Consider the following 25,036-nt stretch of genomic DNA (forward strand, 5'->3'; position numbering starts at 1 on the left):
CATTTAATTAGTGTATTAAGCCAAGTCACTTTTGACTCTCACTTTGCTGAAGAGTATATGGCATTTCTGGGTATTGCAATTGGGTAATACAAGCAGGAATATTTATTTTTTTGTGAATTGCTATACCAGGTTAGTGCCATGGTCTTATTCAGCAATAGCACTAAGTGGTAGTTCTTGGGGGTAGTTGTAGGGAGCGAGTAGAACTGTCTTCTTTGGCTTACATTTTAAACTGGTACTTTATGTAAACATCTAGTTTCCCTAAGAGATTATGGGTTTATCTTCCCCCAAATCATGCCAATCAGCTTCAAAACTTTTGTTTTCCCCGTAATTCCATTGCTATAGCCATAGCATTGTTTTTATAAATAGCCTTTGGTATAGAATTTTAACTTTTTTTTTTTTGAAGATTTATTTATTTATTTGTTTAGAGCATGGCAGGGAGGGGTAAAGGGGAAACGGGAAGGGAGAACTCTAAGCAGACTTCACACTGAGCATGCAGCCAGACGTGGGGCTTGATTTCACGTCCCTGAGATCATGATCTGAGCCAAAATCATCAGTTGGTTGCTTAACTGTCTGAGCCACCCAGGTGCCCCTAGAATTTTAGTTTTTAAAAGAACTCAAGTAATTATCGTAATTATCTTTGCCACTACTTCATCTACCTGCTTTGTATATTTCATAACGGCAGTTTGGAATTGAAACTCTCCATAGTCCAGCGCCACTAATCTCAGCATGTCTTTCTGTCAGGACAGTGGCTCATGTATGATTAGAAGTGCTTATTGCATGTATTAGGAAATTTGAATTATGGAAGCATTTTCTTCATTTGAATTTCAATTCCATTTCTCAAATTGTAAATTCCATTGTATTTACTTTAATAAATTCAATTTAAAATGACTATTTCATGCAAAGCTATACAGTTTACTTATCCTCGTTCATAAGTTGTGCTGATTGAGATGTACTTTGTATGGAATTGTCTGCTTGCACTGTTGGCATTTAGCTGATTGACAGAGAGGGTATGAAAAAGGAGCACTGAAATTTAAGGGAAAGAAATAGGATAAAAAGTTTTTAAAAACAACCTATTTTGAGGATGAGTTTTAGACCATAGAAACTAGCTTTTCAGCAGCAATGAGGGCTGGGTTTTCTAGCAGTTGGCATGAACTCTATGTACCCATATCACTTCAACACATTCTGTGTGTGACTATTCCTCTTTCCTCTCTGATCACCCATCTGTGTCTACTTGAGGATCCCACATTCAGCATTAATTTGGCCCTGGGTCATCTTGATTGGCCAGGCGGTATTTGTACAATCTGTCTGCCGAGGTGGAACAATAACAGCTGGTACGCAGCTGTACACGTTGTCCTGGGAACTCTTATTTCAGCCAGCAGTTATACTAACAAAAATGAAAACATTTTCAAATAGCGGCTTTCTGTGACTACTGTTTGTATTAACTATTTGGAGAATCCCATTTAGTAGCCTAAACGTCTACCATCTCTAATTGACTTTATGTACTACAACCTTATTAAAAGTTTTATATAACTAAGATCAAATTTGGCTTCAAGGACAGTCATTTTCTGACTCTCAGGAGTTAGCACATGAGAACAATAGTGAATCAGTGACTCCTAATTTGATACTTTAGAATGAACTAGTTTTCTTTGTTGAATTCAGGCCACGGAAAGGCATGTTGAAGTTTTGTCAAATTCTGTATAGCCATTGTCATTCATTACTTCATTGTAAAGGAGGCTGTTTCACAAGATCCTCATGGAATTCCTTGGAGTTGCACATAACAGAGAGGCATTTATGTTCTCCAGCAGTCAATACTTGATTCCAATTCTAAGGCAGGAAGGGTTTCTCCCCTACTCAGAGAGATTAGAAATACTTCACCATGTAGGAGGCTTAAGCAGAATTCCTTGGCTTGGCCCTGCATTAACAAAGGCTGGATTCTCATTGTTCAGAGGGCCCCCTCCACTTCTCTCATTCCCTCAGCCAGCATGAACTGAAGGAGTCAGAACAGGAAGTATTAGTTAATTTTGTGTGCTTCATTCTAAGCATCTGTACTTGAGTCTTTTTGTTTACAGAAGGAATGCAGCAGGAGAAAGGGAAAAGCAGTAGAACATTCAGAAGCTAAATATTTTCTTGAGGGTGTGTATTAGAGATTAGTCTTCATGCGCACGAACATGAGGTGGGAGGGGGAAGATGTTCTAGTTATATAGTTGCTCAGTACTTTCTAGACTTCTGTTTGCTGATTTTCTTAATTGTTTGGCTTAGAGTCATACTGTCTACTTTTGGATGCTCCCACAGGGTAAAAATAGTAGAGTAGCTATCATTGGACTGGGAATCCAGAGACTTGGTCTTGTGTTCTATTGATCTACAATTTAGATCTTTTTACTTTGTCCACTGTGAAACGAGTAGGATAGATAGATAAAGAGTAGGAAGGTATGGTGAGGAAGAGAGAGAATGAGAACAGACATACTTGACAGGTCTCAATTAGCAGTTGTTTTATGGAATAAAACCCAGCTACTTAGTTTCACAGTTCTTGATTATGCAGGACTCCAGGTAATTGTGGGTAGATAAACTAACACTTGACTCTTCTCCATTGTCCGTATTGGCTTCCCATTTTATTCAGATTAGATTCCAAATTCCTTGAAGTGATTTCAGACCCTTTGTCTGTTATCTATAAACGGGGTGCGAAGTGACTATGGAAAATTATACCCACACAAAAATGTCTATACAAAGTCATAACCCATTGCCCTTGTCCCGGCAGCCCTGTCTCTGCCTAGCAAGCCTTCTTTTCATCTGGTCTGCTTCCTCTGCTGGCCTCTTCAGTGGCTTTTAGGAAGTCTCTCCCCTCTGCAGATATTCCCCACTGGCTTTGCTCTCAACCCCTCCCCCTTAGCAGGTATCTTTAATTTTCATTGCACAGAGAAGATGAAGTCATCAGAACTCTTTCAACTTCCATTCCCTAAAACCTACTCAGTCACTTGCATTGGAACCCAGAGAGAAAGCAAGGGTGCAGGTTTTCTCTGGCATGGAACCAGTTCTTTCACCAGCACAGAATCCTGTTCTTATTTCCCCACCTTGTATCCACATTTAGCCTTCCCCCTTCGGGGACTTGAGCACAACAGCATGTAATACAGCATCATATCTCCTATCTAAAAAAACAAAAAAGAAAGAAAAATCTTCCATGACCCAGTGTCCCATCCCACTATTGTCTTCTCCTCTTCCTCTCCCCTTTAGCCAGATGTCGTTGACTACATCCTTACCTCATATCTGCCGTTCATCTTCAGTCCCACCCACTCTGCCCACAGGACTGCTCTCAGGAGGTACAGCAGCAACCTGTTTGTAGCTTGAAGCCAATGGACATCTCAGTTATTGTCTTACATGACTCTTAGCATATTTTAACACCATTTATTATTTCCTCCTCAAACCCTCTTGGCTTCCATATTTATACTCTTTTACTTGTTGTCCTCTCTTGGGCCTCACAGCCTTCTCTGCAGTCCTACTGTGCTTAAATGTTAATGCCCTCAGGGTGATCTTAAAAGTCTGCTCTCTCCTCACTCAGCACACTTGCCTCATTGGTCTCACCATACCCAACCTTCATTATCCATCCATCTGCCAATCTGCCAATCTGTGTATCTAACTCAGACATCTCTCTCAGGCTTGCAGACCACTTATATCCAACTCCCAGCTAGACATTTCCTCTTGTTTAGATGACCCTCAGGCACCTTACAACTAGCATATCCAAAGTTGAACTCCTCTCCACATCCCGCCCCTGCCTCCAATCCTGCTTAACCTCCCCTGGCCTTTATTTGAGGGATGGTTCTACTCTCCATCTACTTGTTTTTAAATTAGAAAACAATGTGATTTTTAATCCTTCCATCTTATTTCTGGAAAAGGAGCTTTGACAGTGAAATAGCATGTTCACAGACTAGAAGTAGAGAAGGCTTCAGAAATGGCTCCCTTTCCCCCTTACAATCCATATGTTACTGTTACTACTGAGGTCAGCCTCCTCCACCTCACCCAAATCCACTCATTTCTCTCCATTCTAGCTGTCAGCCACTGTCATCTCTCCAGGACTACTACGACATTGTCTTAACTGTTCTACCAACTATAAGTCTTGTCCTTTCCAATCTCATCTCTACCCAGTGGCAGTGGCCAGAGCGATCTTTTTGAAAATTAAATCTGGGGGCACCTGGGTAGCTCAGTCAGTTAAGTGGCCAACTCTTGATTTCAGCCCAAGTGATGATCTCAGGGTCACTGGGCTTCATACTTTCATGGAGTCTGCTTGGGGTTGTCTCCCTTTCCTGCTCCTTCCCCCTCTGTCCCTCCCTTGGCTCTCAGAGACTGTCTGTCTCTCAAAATCTTTAAAAAATTTTAAAAAATCTCATCATATATTTCCTGTATAAATGCTTCAGTGGCTCACCATTGCCCTTAGGCTGAAGTTGCTCTTTAATGTGGCCTCAGGCTTGGCCTGCTCTCCTTCCTGGTGAACCTGTCTCCAGCCACCCTCCAGTTCTTGCTCTATTCACTCCTCAGAAATCACTCCTCTGTGGTCTCTGGGCTTTCATACATGCTGTTTAATTTGCCTAGACAACTGATCGCTGTTTGTTTTAGGTAATTCCTCTGCATTCCTAAGGTCCCGGACGTAGACGTCACTTCTTCTAGAAAATGTGTTTTGATCCTGCAAATCCAGCTTAGGGGACTTTCCTCCATGCTCCCAAAACTTTGTACATGTCCCCTATTAAGGCACTCATCACGTGGAATTGCAATGGTCTGTATCCACTCCTGGATTGGCTTGAACTCTGAGGGTGGTACCCGTGGCTGTCTTGTCATGTGGAATGTGTGAGCCTCCTTTACAGATTGCCACAGAGCTCTTTTTTCTCTTCCAACTGTTGCTGTGAGTTAGAATGAAATAGGCAGCTCTGAAAACAAGGCTTAGTGAGGTAGGGCCAGTGCCAGCAAACTAGTTTGCTTCAAAGTTTAAGGCTAGCAAAGTTGCTTACTCATGTTCTGCTACCCATTGCTCTGTGTCTGTGGCAGCAGTGAGAGTGACCACATAAGCCGGTTTCTTTCAGAGTGTGGCTCTGTAGTGCAGATTTTAGTCTGGAACAAAGTATTCCCTGCTCCATTTTATCTTCTCTCCTTTGATCAGTTTCCTGCAGGTTGACTTGTTAAAGAACAATGAGATGTCAGAAATCGAGACAGAGTAGAAAAGCAGGGTAATCCATAATCCACAGATTAGTGAGTCAGACTTTGAGCATCCCAAATCACCTGTTCCTGAATAAAACTCAATTGTTTTACCATTCCAGAATATCTTAGTCTCTGGAATGCCATAGATACTATATTATAAATCCACCCCTCATTCAAGAGTAACATTTTAACATTTTTGATACAGTAAAGAGATAGAGGTTAAATTTTCATTCTTTTAACAGGTAGGGTGTAAACTAGATTTGCATAACCTGTGTCTAGGCAAAACGTACTGAATCTTAGGCGGAAGATTCAGATTTGTATAATGTTCTTAGGCAACTGTATGTAGTCACTCGTACAATCGGACCCTTATATGTGAACATATCCAGGATCCTAATTCAGGAATTTTCTTCTAAACTCTTATTATAATAATGCCTCATATTTGTATAGAGTTTTGCAATTAGCCAAGTATATGCAAGATCTTAGTTTGACCTTCTAACAGCTCTTTGAGAAAGGTGGCACAGGGATCATACCCTCATTTTTGCAGAAGAGAGGATGGCAGAGCAGAAATCACACAGCTAGTCATTGAAGGAGCCAGAACCTGAGCTCAGGTCTCACAGTGCCTAGTCCTGCATTCTTTTCCTCATGCCACGCACCTTTGAGTTCAAAACTGTGTGTGTGTATGTTTCATGCACAGTTAATCGAACTTCTCTTTTAAGATCTTGACCACCTACAAATTAGTTATGGCTCATATTAATTTTATTATAGATAATACTGTATTAAAGAATAGAGCCTGGATACATGACTTACCTGGGCTTTCTGCTCTTTCCCTCCCCTACCTCTCTAGCCCAGTGAAACTCATCCATGTAGTCCCATATCTAGTAGTAGAACAGCCGCGGGCCTCCCTGGCATTAAGGCAGACATACTGTCTTGCATTGAGGAGGGCAGGAGGGGAGGCCCTCCCGCCGGTGGCTGGAGAGTGAGCCGAGAAGCATACTGGCTACAGGTGACCGTCACTCCTTCTCCCCTAGGGATGAGTGGATATGAGGAAGTAACAAGATGGCAGAAGTCTCTCCTCAACACTTCTGAGACTGTGCAGGAATTCCTTTTCTGTGGGCTTTGTAGGAGAGGACAAGTATGTTACTTCCTGCAGAATCAATTCACTTGGGGAGGAAAAACTGTCAGCTCCTTGAGTGCAAGGACCTTCTATGTCTAACACATCCTGTCCCCCAAAGTACACAGCAGAGGACTGAACGTGTAGTTGTGCCCAACAAATACTTGTTGGCCAATCTGTGATCTTCACTATAGCATAGAAGTTGCAGAGAATCTATATTGTCAGAGATGGAAAGATCCAGTTGGTGAATGAAAGGTGATTAAAAACAGTTGGACTTGGATCCCTGGGTGGCGCAGTGGTTTGGCGCCTGCCTTTGGCCCAGGGCGCGATCCTGGAGACCCGGGATCGAATCCCACATCGGGCTCCCGGTGCATGGAGCCTGCTTCTCCCTCTGCCTGTGTCTCTGCCTCCTCTCTCTCTCTCTCTGTGGCTATCATAAATAAATAAAAAAAAAAAAAAAAAAAAAAAAAAAAACAGTTGGACTTTATCATTTTGACCCACCTAATGACATGCTGGCTGGCAACCAAGCTGTCCCAGCCATTAGACTGTGCCCTGGCTGCCCTAGGGAGCTGTATGACCAATGGTTCTTCCTCCAGAGTGACAGCAGACCAGTGGCTCCTTCATTTTGCTATCCTTTCTTGCTCAGTGTTTGGATCTTGTGTATTCTTTGAACATACGCAAACAACTTCTTCAAAGTCCCCTCTCTCCTTTTCTCTCTCTCTTTTTTCTCTTTTTGTTCAGCTGCTGGAGGAATTTTTTCTTCATTCCTGCTCTACTCTCTGCCCCATCTCTTAATCACTGTCCTTTTCTCTTTCTCAAATTCCTCTCTTAACTTGATAGATAAGTAGAATAATAGTATTCAAGATAGTCTTCTGCATTGAGAAGTAACATTATAGTTAATAGAATGAGTTTTTAAATACCTTGAAAGTTTCCAGAATACCCATCTAGAAAGTCAACAAATATTTTCTTTTCTGTTTTTTTTTAATTAAATTGCTTTTGCTGAAGCACCAGCATTAAGAATAAATGCACTATTTTATTCAGTTTTGGTTTTGTTTAATAGTGTAAGTACAGGGATCCCTGGGTGGCGCAGCGGTTTGGCGCCTGCCTTTGGCCCAGGGCGCGATCCTGGAGACCCGGGATCGAATCCCACGTCGGGCTCCCAGTGCATGGAGCCTGCTTCTCCCTCTGCCTGTGTCTCTGCTTCTCTCTCTCTCTCTCTCTGTGTGTGTGTGTGTGACTATAATAAATAAATTAAAAAAAAAAATAGTGTAAGTACAGCTGCCATTTTTCATGGCAAATAAGATTTAAACAATGTGTGTCCTAAACAAGCTTTTATGAGCCAACTTATGAACCCAAGTATAACTTGTCAAAATGCACACTATTTCCAGGTTTTGTGTTTTTTTTTTTTAATTTCCAGGTTTAGAATTGCCTATTGGACATAGCCAATGTGTTGTGGGTTCTAGAACCATCTTCGTCTAGGGTGTATCCTCCCTTTGTCAAGTTCCAAAGCAAATTGGGAATAGAGGGAATTTCTTTGCTTCATACATATAACTTATGAACTTCATGTTTGTCCCACAGGAAAAGCTTTCGACATCACGTATGTGCGCCTCAAGTTCCATACCAGCCGCCCAGAGAGCTTCGCCATTTACAAGCGCACACGGGAAGATGGGCCCTGGATTCCTTACCAGTACTATAGTGGCTCCTGCGAGAACACCTACTCAAAGGCAAACCGCGGCTTCATCAGGACAGGAGGAGATGAGCAGCAGGCCTTGTGCACCGATGAATTCAGTGACATTTCCCCTCTAACCGGGGGCAACGTGGCCTTTTCGACCCTAGAAGGAAGGCCCAGTGCCTACAACTTTGACAATAGCCCTGTGCTGCAGGTAACGTGTCCAGAAGTTGGCTTTGTAGCCCGTTAGTTCTTTCATATGCATGCAGGATGCAGCAAGATTGCTATATGGAGGCCTATGGTCCTACTTCAGAAGTAAGGGTAGGAGTAGCATCTATTCCAGCAGGACAGACAGTGGATTTTATTCTGCTCTCCTGTGTATTCTCAGTATATGAAGGAAAGTTGCTTTGTTCCTGTCACCCACGTGATGTTCTTGTGTTCTCATGTAGCTGCCACTATATTCTGGGAAATAAATTTTAGAAATATATATATATATATTTATTTATTTATAAAGATTTTATTTATTTATTCATGAGAATGCACAGAGAGGAGAGAGAGAGAGGCAGAGACACAGGCAGAGGGAGAAGCAGGCTCCATGCACCGGGAGCCCGACATGGGATTTGATCCCGGGTCTCCAGGATCACGCCCTGGGCCAAAAGCAGGCGCTAAACTGCTGCGCCACCCAGGGATCCCGAGCTCTAGTTTTCATACCCGGTTGCCAAGGAGAGTTAGCTGATTTGACTTGAGCTTATTTGGCAATGATAACTGATTTGACAGGATAGCTGATATGACCCTTTCTCCAGAAGCTGTGATCTCCAGATGGGAGAAGAGACCCTGGTTTCATTGGATACGAATATTACTAAGCATGTGCTGATTTATAATAATAATCAGCATTTCTTTTTCTTTTTATTTTTTATTTTTAGATTTTATTTATTTATTCATGAGAGACACAGGGAGAGAGAGAAGCAGAGGGAGAAGCAGGCTCCATGCAAGGAGCCCGACATGGGACTCGATCCTGGGTCTCCAGGATCACGCCCTGGGCCGAAGGCAGACACCCAACCGCTGAGCCACCCAGGGATCCCTATTTTTATTTTTTTAAAAGATTTTATTTATTTATTCATGAGAGACAGAGAGGGAGAGGCAGAGACACAGGCAGAGGGAGAAGCAGGCTCCATGCAGGGAGCTCTATGTGGGACTCAATCCCAGGACTGCAGGATCACACCCTGAGTCAAAGACAGGTGCTCAACCGCTGAGCCACCCGGGCTGCCCAATAATCAGCATTTATTATAGCACTTACTGTAGTGGACTATAATGTGCCAAGCAGCGTTCTAAGCCCTTTAGGTATATTAGCTATATTTACTATATACGTATATATACACTCTATATACAGTTTACTTTTAACCCTCATGGTAACTCTGCAGGTAGATACTTCTTTTATCTCCATTTTACAGGTGAGACCTTGATGTCATTTATCAGAAGAGATCAAATAACTGGCGCCAAATCGCACAGTTTTAAGCAGCAGATCTGGCATTCAAAACCTAGAAAGTCTGGCTCCAGAGCCCGTTCTTTTTAAGATGCCCATTATGGAAAAAATGGGTTAGACTCAGCCCTTGAGAAGCTTTTATTTAAGGAGAGCAGTGATAAAGATGAAGCTCAAAGGAGATATAATAAGCATGAAATACAGAGATATGTTTAGCTATTTACATTATAGACGACTAAAAGATTCCTAGCGTTGTGGCCATGAGTGGGAGTTGTTATTGGAGTTCCAAGTTTGGATGCAGTGGAATCATCATCTCTTCTCCTTTCTAATTATACTTGGAGGCTTCATAGGGATTAGCTTTTATGAGCCCTCTGTGTTGCTCTCTATGCCAGGTGTTTGGCATGGTTTGAACAGTGCTTCTTAATCAGGGGTGTGCCTCCCTGTCTCATGGGGAGCCTTCTGAAAACACAGACGCCAGCAGCTCTGCACTTGCTTGTTGCGTCTCCACGGGTGATGCTGATATGCAGTCATAGAATAGGACTTTACATGGAAATGGTGTCTTGGGTGGTCAAACATAATACGCTACTCTAAAACTTAACGATTTACGTTAAGCTTTATGATTTCTCATGATTCTCTGTTGGTCTGGGCTCACTCGCTGGCAGGTTGGCTGGGAGTTGGATTTCTCTCTCCTTGTGGTCTTACTAGCTTCAAGGAAGCTAGACTAGGCTTCCTCACTTGGTGGCAGAAGTATTCCATAGGGTAAGTCCCAGTGCTCACATGCTTATCAGACTTCTGCTGCAGCACATTTGCTCACGTCCCCTGGGCAAAAGCAAATCACATGCCCTAGCCTAGAATCAGGGTGGAAAAGGACTACACGGGGTGTGGACACTGGCAGACATGATTCATTGGAATCATTATTATAACAATCTACCACAGATGTAAACATCTGACTAAAATTAGCTCGATGAAAGGGCATTTATTATAAGGGCTTAGATCTCATAAAACCTAGAGAAAAACTAGCTTTCATTCTTGTCCTCTGTCATTATAGCACACGTACCAATTTGATCAGTTGTGGTTTCTTCAGATTTTTTCATTTGCTTAGCAAATGTTATTTGAGCACCTACTGAATGCTAAACACCAAGGGAACTGCAGTCCACAAAGCAAATAAGTCCTGCCCTCCTGGGGCTTACCGTCTTGGTAGTGGCAGCAGTAGCAGGGTGGCAGGGGTTGTAGTGGAAACAGACAATATAAATAAAACAGGGAAGTGAAAAAGGGTGTTGGGGTGGGCAGTAATTTTAGATTGGGTGGCCAGGGAAGGATCAAAAGATCAAAATTTGGAAAAGATTTGGATTTGGAAAAGATCAAAACAAAAACTACATCTGATTGGTTCTGGCCAGTGTAATGCTTTATTATTTTGTACTTGAATGTCTCTCCCAGATCTCTTCAGTAGTGGATTGGGGATGGAAGAAGAGACAGATGGTACAAAATGGGCAGGAGAAGGCAATGACCAGCATACCTAATGCCACCGTGGTGCCCCATGAGCTCTGTGCTGGTTTCTCTGACTGAATTGGGGGTATGGATACAAGGTGGAGAGAAGGGACATGTGTGTTGAATACCTCCTGTATGCTAAGCATTTAAAAGTATATTTCATTTAAGCTTCTCAACATCCATGTGAAGAAACGAGTATTATTCCTACTTTTGGGACTCTGAGTGGTCACACAACTTCAATAAAAGAAGAGAAGAGTCAAGGAGAAAAATATTAGGAAATTAAGGAAGTCATATTAAACATTATAACAGATTTAATGCTAGAAGAGGACATAAGTCACATTATATATTAACTGAAAAATTTAGAAAATTTTGTTCCATTTATGTCTCTCATCTTCAGTCCCTTTACTTTTTTCTGTTTTCTCTTTTCTTTTCTTTTTTTCCCCTCCCGACAGGAATGGGTAACTGCTACTGACATCAGAGTAACTCTCAATCGCCTGAACACTTTTGGAGATGAAGTGTTTAACGACCCCAAAGTTCTCAAGTCCTATTATTACGCAATCTCTGATTTTGCTGTGGGTGGTAGGTAAGTAAACTATTAAATAACTTTCAAAGTGACTGGGGTTTTAGGTTAGAAGTGAAGGTAGCAACTTGCTTACAACCATATTAGTAATGTTGTTAGACCTCATTATCCTGGAAACAAGGTAATTAGGTTTTCTAAAACCTTGTCAAATCAGCACACTTGGTGAATTCCTCCTGGGCACTTCAGTGCAAAGCTCTGCGATAGAATCTCTGAAGCCACCAAGGAAGGAAACATGAGACATTCACCTACTGAGAAGGATTTGACCTTCTTGGGCCCTACAAAGTGAATGGGGCAGGCGATGTATGAACATGTGAAAAATGAAAACATATTTTAGATTAAAAGAGGCCATAGGTCAGAGAATGAAACAGAACTGTCAGTCTAGAGAAGCAGATGGGGGAACTAAGCTAGGCTTTAAAGAATGGGTAGAGTTTGAATAAGGAAGGAGGTTGTGTGGGTGGGATGCAAGAGGATGGGCATGTAATGAGCAGAAATGTAGGGTTGGGAGATTATAGACCTACAAGGCTTAAAGAAAATCTTTTCTGTGAATTTGTAGAATTGATGGAGTGAAAGGTGTTAGAGACTAATCAGTGATAAATCATATACTATTTTAGAGTAGGCCTCTGATGTCTAAAGAGTGGTGAGGAAAATTAATTGTAGGCAAGGTGAAAGTAGAGTACTATTGAGAGAATTCATATTCTTGTTATGATGCTGTGATCCAGGTGTTAGGTGACAAATACCTGACATCAGGGTGGTGACAATAGAATGGAAAGGAACGTTTTAGATGGATTTTATTGTGAGGCGAGAATTATCAGGACTTTAGTCAAAGATGATTTTAAGGTTTAATGATCAGGAGAATGGTGGTACTATTAAGGAAATGAAGAAGATGGGCTAATGTAGGGAGATGATGAGTTTAGTTGTAGACGTGTAAAATTTTAGGTTATGGGGGACATCTGAATTTGTGTACCAGTCAAGGATGGATAGATGAAAGCTGGGGATATGAATTTGGGATTTATCCTGGTATACTGAAGATGTTTTGGAAAGGTTTGAAACGTATTATGAAGTAGTGGTGGGAGCTCTGGAACAGCTTCTATCTTTAAAGAAGGCAGTGAGGGAAACATCAGGGCACCAGAGCAAGTTTTAGTATTCATGGGCATTTCCATGAGTCCCTTATGATTGTACCTGCATCAAGGGATCCTGCAGGGATCCTTGCCCCAAACAACCTGAGGGAGTATCAGAGTTCCATATGGTGGTGAGGTGTTAGATGTCTCTTATTACCTTCAGATCTGGGTACTTTAAAATCATTAGGATGGGTAACAGCTGACCGAATTTTTGACTTGTGCCTGCACAATCCTAAGCACATAAATTAAGCAGCTTCTTGATCCTCCCAATAACTTGTGAAATTGACATTTTCATCATCCCTATTTTACAGGTAAGGCATAGGGGTTAAGTTACATTCGTAAGTCATAGGGCAGGGTTCCAAACCCATGCAGCCAGGCTCCCAGGTCCTTGCTCTGCTTGACCTCCACACTTGGCTGCTGCTTGACACAGTTGACTTCAGGAAGAGATCCTAGAAATCATTGAAGGCTCCAAAATTGTTAGACACTTTCTTCCTGTGTCTGGTTAATGCCCCATTCCTTGTAAAATACAGATGTTTTAGGGTGGGGGAGTTTGCTTGTTTGATTCTTCCTTTTTACCTGAAAACTCAAACATTCATTATTTAATTTTGTTTAGTTCCTCAGTTTACAGTCTTGAATGGTAAAACCAGAAATACATCCTGGGGTTGTGTTTAGTTCTCTTTGTACATCATGTTTCTGCATCTATTTCTGTGACTTTATGGCCCCTTCATATTTTTGATTGTCTGTTCTCTTCCCAGGTGTAAATGCAACGGACATGCAAGTGAGTGTGTGAAGAATGAATTTGACAAGTTGGTGTGTAATTGCAAACATAATACTTATGGGGTAGACTGTGAAAAGTGTCTGCCTTTCTTCAACGACCGGCCGTGGAGGAGGGCAACTGCCGAGAGCGCCAGTGAATGCCTGCGTGAGTGCCCCTTGGCCTCAGTCTGTTAAATTATCTTGAGAACTTCCAGAGTGGGGAGAAGGAATGGGTGACTTCCTTCTGTTCCTCCTTGAAAGGAAAACTCTGAAAGGCAGTGCTGCTTCTGTAATTTGAGAGCAAAGAATGGTAAACTACATGCACATCAGAGGAAAATCATAGATGCAGGCAATTGGCTACCAATATAAAGTAGGTTCGTTTGTGTTTCCTTCATGAACACACATATCAGACTGGGAGCAGCATCTCTAAGGTTCAGAACTTCACTTAGATCCAAGTCCTGGGCCAGTGTAGCCTGCCATAAAACATGGTTTCTCTGGTCTTGTCTTTGATGCACACAAAATATTCTCCTACCAATGGTCATTTATGCAAGCAGTCGGGGTCACTGATTAACATGTGTTGGGTAGGTCAAGTTCTAAAGTAGGACTGCCGTTCAAATGATTATTTCTCAAAATTATTTTTCCTTCGTTTCTTAAAACACATTTCCTTATTTCTTTTTTTTTTTTTTTTTTTAAGATTTTATTTATTTATTCATAGAGACAGAGAGAGAGAGGCAGAGGGAGAAGCAGACTCCATGCAGGGAGCCCGATGCGGGACTCCATCCTGGGTCTCCAGGATCACACCCTGGGCTGCAGGCGGCGCCAAACAGCTGCGCCACCGGGGCTGCCCCATTTCCTTATTTCTAAAGAGCACAAAGGGGAGGATTTTCTTACTCCTCCCATGCAGAGGTGGGTGACTTTGGGAAGGAAAGTAGGTCCTAGTAGTTCTAGAAAAGGGTAAAAGGAAAAAGATTGCACATCATTTTATCCTTTTGTAATGGCTTGGTTTATTTTGAACAGATAGAGAAAGAAGCCTCAGAAAGGAACCACGAAACTACGCAATCATGCTTTGTCAAGGACTTAAAAATAAGAAACTTTTAAAGCAGCGATAATTTTTTCTGACCTTATCAATATTGCCTATCATATACTCTTAATAAAGGAATAAGAAGAAGGGGGATCCCTGGGTGGCTCAGCGGTTTAGCGCCTGCCTTCGGCCCAGGGCGTGATCCTAGAGTCCCGGGATTGAGTTCCAACGTCAGGCTCCCTTCATGGAGCCTGCTTCTCCCTCTGCCTGTGTCACTGCCTCTCTTTCTCTCTGTCTCTCATGAATGAATAAATAAAATCTTTAAAAAGAAAAAAAAAAGGAATAAGAAGGATACTCTGAATTCACTGGAATTATTGTTAGAAACCTTGAGAAACAACCAATATCTTGACTCATGACTATTTGTTAGTTGCCTAGAGCAGTTTTTCTTATCTTCCCTTTTCCTCAGCAAATCTCAGATTTAAAGATAAATTGTGCAGCCTCCTCTAGAATTCTTAGGCACTTGCTTGAGCTTCAGTTCCTTTACTGAAGCGTAATAGCTGGTGTTAGAAGCAACATGATAAAAGTCTTAACAGAAACACTGAAATACCCCTATGATATGATATTTAAATAAACGTACACATGTATTTCAAAAGTATTTTTCTAAGTGATAGGGTCATATTTTGAGTCTCTCCAGGAACATTATGAAAAAAGCATAACCATGTATTGCCAGTTTACCACCGGGAAATGGACTGAATATAATTTCTAAAGGAGTTTGATGAGGAACTAAAGCAATTTGCCTTCTTCCTTGGGTCACTTCAGCTTTTCAAAGAATGAAGTTTCTGGAGGTTAGAATAGTACTACAATATTGTCAGGATGCTGGGATTGGAGAAGAGAAAATTAGAGCCTTCTCTCTTACTAGCTGATGAAGGAAACAACAGTGTCTGCTTCACCTGTGTAGTCAAGGGAACTGTTCTGCTTCATGGTCCCAGAGCACCAAACCATTTAGGGTGGGGATGGGCTGGGTTTGGCTGGGGATGGGATGTGCAGGATTATCTAAGGAGGCTTGAGGGAAGAGAAATAGCCAATGAAGAAGAGAAAGGCAACTCTACGAGTTACTTAACACAACTCTAATATTTGGTGCCAGTAATTCAAGTTTCCAAAATGTTTTCAAGTATAATAGTACAAAAGAACAGATTATAAAGAAGGAGGTGAAAAAAAGAAAAATATATTCTAACATTTTTTAAAAACAATTTGCTTTATCTGAAATCAAATAAAATTGTGTTTAGTGCCCAAGATACTGCCTATACTTAGTGTAGAATCAATAATTCTAAGAAAATAAACTTACTATAAGTATGGAAAAGAAGTTCTATAACTCCATATACTTGTTCTTAAAATATAGTTGTGTTCTGTAGGGAATATAGCTACTTAACAGAGGACCCAGTTGGCGTTGTGGCTCCCCAGTAGAAGGATGTGTCTGGTGAAGCTAGATTTCCCTTCAGTTCTGCTTCCATCTACAGAAGTGCTAATTTTAACCCATGTGTCTCAGGTTACGCCAGTCTGGCCATGCAAGTAATCTGGCACTTCGAAAGTTAGTGTCTTACTGTATTTCAATTGTCTGGGACCTGAAAAGTTAAGGTAAATTAAAGCCTGCATATAAAGCCCTCTGTTGTTGGAGTTGGTATTAGAACGAAGGATAAAGATTCAGACAAGTTGCAATTTGACTTGCCTTTTACTTGCATATAAACAATTCCCTGGAGATGCCCAAGTTCAGGAATTCTGGTGTTTTATGATGGCATTGTTTTTGATAAGAACGTTTCTTAGTAAACTGATAACCTGGCTATCTAAAGCCTTTATTGACCTACTGTTTTTGTTTTTAAATGAACGATGCATTAAGTGGACGTTCTTATTCTACTGCCCATTGTGCTATGGAGATGTGGGAAATCATGGTTTGGTTTTCTTAGTCTTTTGAAATGCCATTCATCAAAGGAACGTGGATCTGACTCAACTCCTATGTTTTGGCCGACAGCCTGTGACTGTAATGGCCGATCCCAGGAGTGCTACTTTGACCCTGAACTATATCGGTCCACCGGCCATGGTGGCCACTGTACCAACTGCCAGGGTAACACAGATGGTGCCAACTGTGAGAGGTGCCGGGAGAATTTCTTCCGCCTTGTGAGCCATGAAGCCTGCTCTCCATGTCACTGTAGTCCTGTAGGTAAGTCCTCCAGCATCAGCCTGATGGATTGAAAGACAAACAGAAGTACTCCTTGTCTCCCCTGAAAAAAAGCTCTGCTTCCTGGGCATCTGCACAGGTGAAGTATGGAATTGTGTACATTATAGTAACACGTAAACGACTCCGGATCTTCCTGACTCCCCAACCTCCACTCTGTTTAATCAAGTTAAACTTTCCGATGATTTTCTGGTGTATATAAATAAGTGTGGGGCTGGCCTGAGTAATGGTTTTGTGTAAATAATTAGTAACATGATCCTAGAGACCATATGAACTTTGACTGGAAAAGGTTAACTGCTTTGTGAGTCCTTCCCTGTTAATGATTTTGTTTAGTTTACGATCCGTAAAGGGCTAAACTTTCTCAGTATGTTCGTGTGTGTTCACAGATGTGGAGTGCTCTGAGTTTCTTCTACTCTTTCAAGGATGACGTTTATTTTGTTGTGCCTGGAGATACTTAAATTCTAGACATGGGCCTTATGGAGCCTGTGCTCTGCTCACAGAGAAGTAACTGGTTTTGTGTTCAGTTAGTTTATCATTGGGTGCAGAGTGATCTGTTTTTCAACATTGATGAGTAGGGTGTGTTTCCGGAAAGTTAAAATGTTATGGCTCAAAGGAATATGATTTTGAGATAATTAGGATTGAAAATTTGGTCTTTATTCTCTCTGAAACTATCTAGAGATTGCATATTAGGTTTCAAGTATTGTTTTTAGTTACCTATTTTTTTTTCTTTGACATACTAATTTTACTTACATTTCTGGTTGCTGACAAGCTCTTTAAATTTTAGGCTCTCTCAGCACACAGTGTGATAGCTACGGCAGGTGTAGCTGTAAGCCAGGAGTGATGGGTGAGAAGTGTGACCGTTGCCAGCCTGGATACCATTCTCTCACTGAGGCAGGATGTAGGTAAGACTTCTCAAAACTGGAAAAGGCGGCGGGGGGAATCTAAATGTAGTCAATCCAGAGTAAGAGATCTTGTGGCTTGTCTGCAGCAGTATAAACATTTTTCCCCATAGTAATTTTCAAGAACTTCTAGCTGTAAGGATGACCCAGGATTGGTTTGTAGCAGAGATGAAGCAGGGTTTTTAGTATCAAAAAGGTCTGTATGATAGGTCTCCTTGACTGAACCAAATCCAAATGTGAAACTGACTTTAGGACTCTTTTTGCTTTTTTATGTATTTCTTTTTTTTAAAAAAAATGTATTAACATGTAAAACAAAAGGTTGACTTTAAGAGTGGAATTCTTTTCTCATTTCTCTTCTCTGTTTTATTCCTTTTTCCATCTAATAGGCCATGCTCTTGTAATCCTGCTGGCAGCATAGATGAATGTAATGTTGAAACAGGAAGATGTGTTTGCAAAGACAATGTTGAAGGCTTCAATTGTGAGAGGTAGCTCATTCTTTCTCTAGCTGTGTTGTGTTTCTTCTGGTCTCATATTTCAAGTCCAAAAAATTCCTGATTATATCTTTATGTTTTTCAGATGCAAACCTGGATTTTTTAATCTGGAATCATCTAATCCTAGGGGTTGCACACCCTGCTTCTGCTTTGGGCATTCTTCTGTCTGTACAAATGCTGTTGGCTACAGTGTTTATTCGATAACCTCTACCTTTCAGATCGGTAATTTGGATGTTCCCTTTCTGTCTCCCAGAATTATGAAACGAGACTTAATGGTATTTTTTAAAAAATCAGTAAATTTTGAGGATTTTTTGATGGTGGCAACATTTTGTTTTTTTAATGTATGTGATATTTTTGGTTGGCTCTTTGGCTTTTTCATTTAATGAAAACATATGGCTTTAGAATTCACTTTAGTATAAATTTATGGAAAATCACAATACAGCCTGAGAGGTATAACATATATAGGCACTGTCATAAGATCCATGTATTCAAAAATGTTTACTGGTTACTTTCTATATATTTTTGTGGTCTATAGAGGTCCTGCACTTAGGATGTTTAGAGTGTGATGGCACTTGTGTTTTCATCCTGTGCTTGCAGATGAAGACGGGTGGCGTGTGGAACAAAGGGACGGCTCTGAAGCATCACTGGAGTGGTCCTCTGAGAGGCAGGATATTGCCGTCATCTCAGATAGTTACTTTCCTAGATACTTCATTGCTCCTGGTAAGTAAGGCTAAGAGGCAGTCTGGTGATGTGTGCTCCTATGTAGTCTCATTCTCACATTCTTGCACACCACTCTGTCTACTTTCCAGCAAAGTTCTTGGGCAAGCAGGTGTGGAGTTATGGTCAGAACCTCTCCTTCTCCTTTCGAGTGGACAGGCGAGATACTCGGCTCTCTGCAGAAGACCTGGTGCTGGAGGGAGCTGGCCTGAGAGTGTCTGTGCCCCTGATTGCTCAGGGCAATTCCTATCCAAGTGAGACCACTATGAAATATGTCTTCAGGTAAGACAGTCGTCTTTGTAAAATCTCTCTTGACCAGAATTATAAAAGTCGTTTCTTTACCTAAGCTTATCAGGCCTCAAGCTGTCTGTTGAAGAAGGTGATTTTATAAAGGTGCCTTTGGAGAAGGAAGCCTTCAAGCCTTCTCTTTATTTACCTGTACCCTTTCCAGTTGTACTGTCCAACCAACAGACCTGTTTCTGACTTGGTTAGATTGTCAGAGCATTGCATTGTTAGTGGATAAATGTGTAAGAAGTGCTTTCTCGGCACCCAGGATTGCCCTTAAAGAGGTTAATGTGGCCCTTTCTTTCTAGGCTCCATGAAGCAACAGATTACCCTTGGAGGCCTCCTCTTAGCCCTTTTGAATTTCAGAAGCTCCTAAACAATTTGACCTCAATCAAAATCCGTGGGACCTATAGTGAGAGAAGTAAGTTATGATATAATTTAAGAGCATTCTTAAGATGATTAGGTAAAAGGATCCATAATAATGCAAAAGTTTATCTCTAAAGTCCCAATACTATAGCATTGATCCTATAAATTATTTCATTATATGTGAATTATGTATAAAAAGAATGCATTTGTTTAAACACTTTCAAGGACTTGGAGAAAATTTGCTAAAATTAATAAATGGCATTGTTTCATAATGAATAAGCTTGATGAGGTACTTTATATCTAAATATATTATAAGAATCTTACTGTAATTCTATTGGCTCACATGCTTAACCTTTATTTCTTTTTATTTATTGCTAAGCCCTTTAAACTATTGGCTAAATATGAAAAATCACAAATTCCTGAGTGAAGGTTCATTATATTGTTAGATAAACAAAGCTGTTTTAAGTATGCCTTTAAAATTTTTTTCCTATAATTTTTTTTTTCTTAATGAGGACCTTTTTCTGTAGAAAGCTAAAGCTGTTTGGATGGAGTCAGAGTGATGGTGTGGCATTGTGAGTGGCATCAGCAGCTTGCATGTGTTGGTTTTTAAGAGGCCTTCATGAATATCCAGATGAAAATATCATTTAAGTTGTTAGAAATAATGGTATGGGGTTTAGGAATAATTTAGGACTGGAGATTGAAAGGTTGACCACCTATGGGTAATAATTTTTAAACTTGGAAATAAGACAAAAAATACAGAAAGAGAACAAGTGCAACCCCAGAAACATCGTTATGTAAGGACCATGTGTTGGGACTCAAGGGAGAAAAAGAATTTTAAGGAGGAGAAACAATTAGCGGGTTTATAAAGATGGCGCATTGGATTTTGAAACAGGTGAGTAAGGAATCATTGGTGAAACCAGGGGCGCTTGAGTGGCTCAGTCCATTAAGTGTCTGCCTTCAGCTCGGGTCATAATCCGAGGGTCCTAGGATGGAGCTATGTGTTGTGCTCCCTGCTCAGTGGGGAATCTAGTCTGCTTCTCCCTCTCCCTCTGGCCCTCTCCCCTGCTTGTGCTTTTGCTTGTTCTCTCTCTCAAATGAATAAATTAAAAAATCTTTTTAAAAAAAGTGTTGAAACTGAAATTATTTGCAGTGCTTTGATAAGTAATTTGAAGGTAAAGAAGTAAAACTTACTCTTTTAAGAAGTTTGTAAGGGAAGGAAAAGAGATGGATTATAATTCAAGAATATACATAAGATTAGAGTAAGAGTACTTTTTGGGATGGGAGACTTAAGAATGGTTAGAACTGGAAGCATATTAGCCAACGGGTAGATCTCATGATCTAACTGTTGACAAAATCCATAAATATATCAAAAGTAACTATGTTCAAAGCAATCATAGAAGAGATGTCTTCACCCTGAGGTTGTCAATCTCTAAGAATTTTATAAAAGGCAGGTTGACATTTCATAACATAGGAAAATATGATGATGTAATTAAGGACTGACACTTGATGGAATGAATATTCCTGCTGGGCGATCAAGTGCCCTGTTGCTTTGGATGATCCATTGGTCTAAGCCAGTATATGGTTTCCTGTTTTTATTTTCTTCTGAAAGCAGGAAAGCTTTGTGATATATGACTTATTGGCTTTGGAATAATTGCCTATTTGCCAAAGTAGCCCTGAATATTAAAATTGGTTACCAATTTTTCCTATTTTATGCAGGGCAAAAAAAGTATAGTTGAGTAGTGCTTGTTGGCAGGTACTTTCATTGCTTTCTTATCCCTGAACTCTATAGTCAAGACCTGCTTTTGTGGCAAAAGAACAAAAACACTGCTTAATGGCTACAGCCCTAAACTCTTCTTGTCCCTTACACTCTTGCTCTGATCTCTTCTTGCCCCAGATTATTGCACAGTGCTTCTCCTTTCTCACACTGGTGATTGAGACAACTGTAAAATCCAACAGATCTGGTTGTGTGTGTGTGTTTAAAAACATGTTTGCCTCTCTGCCCTTCCAGATACTTAGCACCAGGACTGCTGTGAACACTGTTTTCTAATTATCTCCTCTAATAGATAAGTTAAACTAATAGCTGAATATCTCTGCGATTTTGTGTCTGATTACTCTTTAGCTTTATTAACGTTTTGTAGGCTTTTGGAAAACAGAAGCCAGTTCAGTGATTCTCTAATCCACACCATTCACAGGTGCTGGATATTTGGATGATGTCACCCTAACAAGCGCTCGCCCTGGGCCCGGGGTGCCTGCCACCTGGGTGGAGTCCTGCACCTGTCCGGTGGGATATGGAGGGCAGTTTTGTGAGATGTGCCTCTCAGGTTACAGAAGAGAAACTCCGAGTCTCGGGCCATACAGTCCATGCGTGCTTTGTACCTGCAATGGACACAGTGAGACCTGTGACCCTGAGACAGGTGAGATGATGATCTTTGGTGGCTACAAGACCTAAATCCTCTTCAGCGGATGGGCAGGAAAGTGCTCCTGGTCTTATTTGCTTACTCACTTGCCTCTTCTCTCATACCCACTCTCCCAATAGGTGTTTGTGACTGCAGAGACAATACAGCTGGCCCCCACTGTGAGAAGTGCAGTGATGGGTACTATGGAGATTCAACCACGGGCTCCTCCTCCGATTGTCAGCCCTGTCCATGTCCTGGGGGCTCCAGTTGTGCCGTCGTCCCTAAGACGCAGGAGGTGGTGTGCACCAACTGTCCTACTGGCACCACCGGTAAGTCCATTCTTCCCATCTGCTCTCAGTGTTCCATCCTACAAAAATAACTTGGCAAGCAGAATTTTGAGGGTTTGCAGACTTCAGCTGGTTGTTTGGCTCAGTGATGACAGTTTTCTGAGCAGGTGAAAGTTTTGCATGAAAGAGATTTATTATAGATTCATAGAATACATATTGGATACAAGTAATAGCTAACATATTTATGGCCACATACTTTTCTGAGCACTTTACACATTGTACCTCATTAATCCACCCAACCCCATAAGGTAGCTTCTGCTATTATCCCCATGTTACAGCTAAGAACACTGAGGCACAGAGACATGAAAGTTACATATCCAAGCTGTATGGCTGGTCATTGGAGGAGCTCATGGCCACTACTGTATACTCTCCCACCTAAGATGAGAACCAACATTTGATTTTTAGTCTGTGGGGCTGTCCTGGGATTCTTGATATAAAGTGGCAATTTTTACATTCTTTAAATTCTTTCTGTTCTTTCTTTAAATAGTCTTTTCAGTGCATCGGAGCCCAGTGCATTTAGTTGGGAAAAAATATTTTTATAGCTTTGGATAGACGTCTGTTCCCATTCTCTGAGTTTCTTTCTTTCTTTCTTTCTTTCTTTTTTAAAAAAATTATTTATTCATGAGAGAGAGAGAGACAGAGACAGAGAGGCAGAGACACAGGCAGAGGGAGAAGCAGGCTCCATGCAGGGAGACCGATGTGGGACTCGATCCCTGGTCTCCAGGAGCACACCCTTGGCTGAAGGCGGTGCTAAACCACTGAGCCACCTGGGCTGCCCGAGTTTCTTTCTTTTTGATAAGAATGTAAAAGTAGATCTTTCCTAGCTACCTAAGGAACTGTCGTGCTGACCAAGGAGACCAAGGCTTATTAACGGCCATTTCTCTTTTTCCATTGCCTTTAGCCTCCATGCAATGGTGAGGTATTGGCAAGGCTTCTCATACAACCCTTGACTCCATTACAGACTTTTTGTTCAGAAGAGACTGCTCCAGCACCTGGAAATAAGTAAAAAAAAAAACATACACAAAAAAACCACTGAGCTAATAATTCGCCTCTCTTGTACATCATCAAGACACTTTTTAATCCTTGGGAACATCGAAACACCCTACCTTCCTTTTCCTACCCCAGTGACCCCCACACTGAGCACAAGGGCATTGCAACACAGAACGATTCAATCATTTGCTTAAGGTAGTTGAGAAAATAAGTAGAAACTAGCATAGACTTTCAGATTTTTTACTCTTTTCTGTTTGTGTGTTTTTTAAAACAATGGCCTGATAGGGGCTCACAGATGGATTTCTCTGACCTCATTCCCTTCCACCTACTATTGCCATCAGTCTCTCTGCTCTGTCCATCCTGGGCTTATAATCCATCAAATGAGCCAGACTCTATGGCCTATTATACACAGTTTTCTTTTTTTTTTTTTTTTTTTAGAATTCCTTAGCCCAAGACTCAAACCTCACTTTTCTTGGCCAACTCCGATCTTTTCCATGGAGTTGGGTTGAAACATCACTTCCCCAGGAAGGCTTTCCTCAGTAAACCCTCCCTGCACCACTACCTCAGGATTTTAGGACCCCTTACTCTACTGCCATAGCATAGAGCAAGCATCCCACTTGCAGAATCTACTCTTATATGTACTTAATACAGTGTTTTGGTGAGAGATCCCTTTGCTTACTCTGTTGTTCCATTGGGTAGACTGCAAACATAAACAAGTTAAGCACTGTGGAGGTGTTCTCATAGCTATGCTGAATGACACCTATGGTGAGTTGAGACCACTTGGCATATGTAATAGAGTGCAATATAGGAGATCTTGCAAAATGGTGTAAATTTATTAGTCTGTAACCAGGTGTCTCTCACACAAGACTTGTGAGATGGATTTGTTTTGTTCGTTATCACTTGGCTTGAAGGGAATGAGCTATAGCAATTCCTGAGGCTATTAATTTGGGTCTAGAGGTCTACGTGAAAAACAGCATAGACTCTGTGAAAGATAATGCCCTCACTTGTTAGTCCTATATCCTGCTTTACTTTTTTCATAGCACTTTTTAGCCACTTGATAGTTTTCTGTTTATTCATTTGTTTATTGTCTATATTCCCCATCCTTCACCCCTGTTAAGCTCTGTGGCAGCAGGCATTTGTCTGTCTTAATGACTTTTGTATTCCTACACCCAGTATAACACTTGACGTGTGTTTGTTGAATGAATACAAATATTTTTTGGATAACGAATAGATTGCAGACATAGGGTAAGATGTTCTCATTTAGAAGACTGCTGAAGAACAGGAATAACTCGATAGTCCCTGAGATCTTCACACGTGGTGTGCTTTCACGTTTGATCTTTAAAATGATCTCTTGAGGGAAATTAATCAGCATAGTATTCTTTTTTCATCACATCTATTTGAGTGCCTGACTTTGGTTCTGCAAAGATGAATAGGGATGGTCCCTGCTCTTCAGGGGCTACAAGTATGGGAGAAACACAGGTACTTTTAAGATAGTATTGCTAGTTCAGGTAAAGGAATGCACCTAAGAGGGCTAGGAGAGGAGGAACAAAACCTCGCCTGGGGTGGGGAGAGGATGATAAGGAAAGCCAAGGCAAAAGAAAAGTCCGTAACTTGCCCAAAGTCACATAAGTAGTACATCCAGGACTTGAACTGACATCCTGGACTCTAACACAAAAGGATAGGTTAGCCATTGTTGCCAGAAGATATTTTGGCGTGAAAGCTTTCCACGGTCTACCATGCAGCTCTGTTTTAGGTTTCCTACCAGATTTTTAAAATCGTTTTATTCAAAACAGATTTTAAGGCATTTTGAATATAGATCATATCTAGAATGGCCAGATGATCTGATCTGCACCTGCTGATCAGCAGAACTGACATGCTGTCCTAATCCTGGTCTGGGGAGGGATCTCAAAT

The 25,036-nt window shown here is 41.2% G+C and overlaps 1 protein-coding gene across 1 annotated transcript in view; it reads left to right on the forward strand.

Moving 5' to 3' along the window:
• Positions 1-25,036, forward strand: part of LAMC1 (laminin subunit gamma 1) — a 121,790-nt gene that overhangs the window by 69,321 nt on the left and 27,433 nt on the right. The window contains exons 2-13 of the mRNA XM_038542252.1: positions 7,871-8,175; positions 11,382-11,512; positions 13,383-13,549; positions 16,431-16,619; positions 17,419-17,536; positions 17,920-18,018; positions 18,110-18,246; positions 18,622-18,744; positions 18,834-19,023; positions 19,335-19,447; positions 21,585-21,806; positions 21,929-22,117. Coding sequence (XP_038398180.1) covers positions 7,871-8,175; positions 11,382-11,512; positions 13,383-13,549; positions 16,431-16,619; positions 17,419-17,536; positions 17,920-18,018; positions 18,110-18,246; positions 18,622-18,744; positions 18,834-19,023; positions 19,335-19,447; positions 21,585-21,806; positions 21,929-22,117 — 1,983 coding nt within the window. The remainder of the gene's footprint in view (positions 1-7,870; positions 8,176-11,381; positions 11,513-13,382; positions 13,550-16,430; positions 16,620-17,418; positions 17,537-17,919; positions 18,019-18,109; positions 18,247-18,621; positions 18,745-18,833; positions 19,024-19,334; positions 19,448-21,584; positions 21,807-21,928; positions 22,118-25,036) is intronic.

Source organism: Canis lupus, chromosome 7 (assembly GCF_011100685.1).
Source record: "Canis lupus familiaris isolate Mischka breed German Shepherd chromosome 7, alternate assembly UU_Cfam_GSD_1.0, whole genome shotgun sequence".
Classification (NCBI taxonomy): domain Eukaryota; kingdom Metazoa; phylum Chordata; class Mammalia; order Carnivora; family Canidae; genus Canis; species Canis lupus.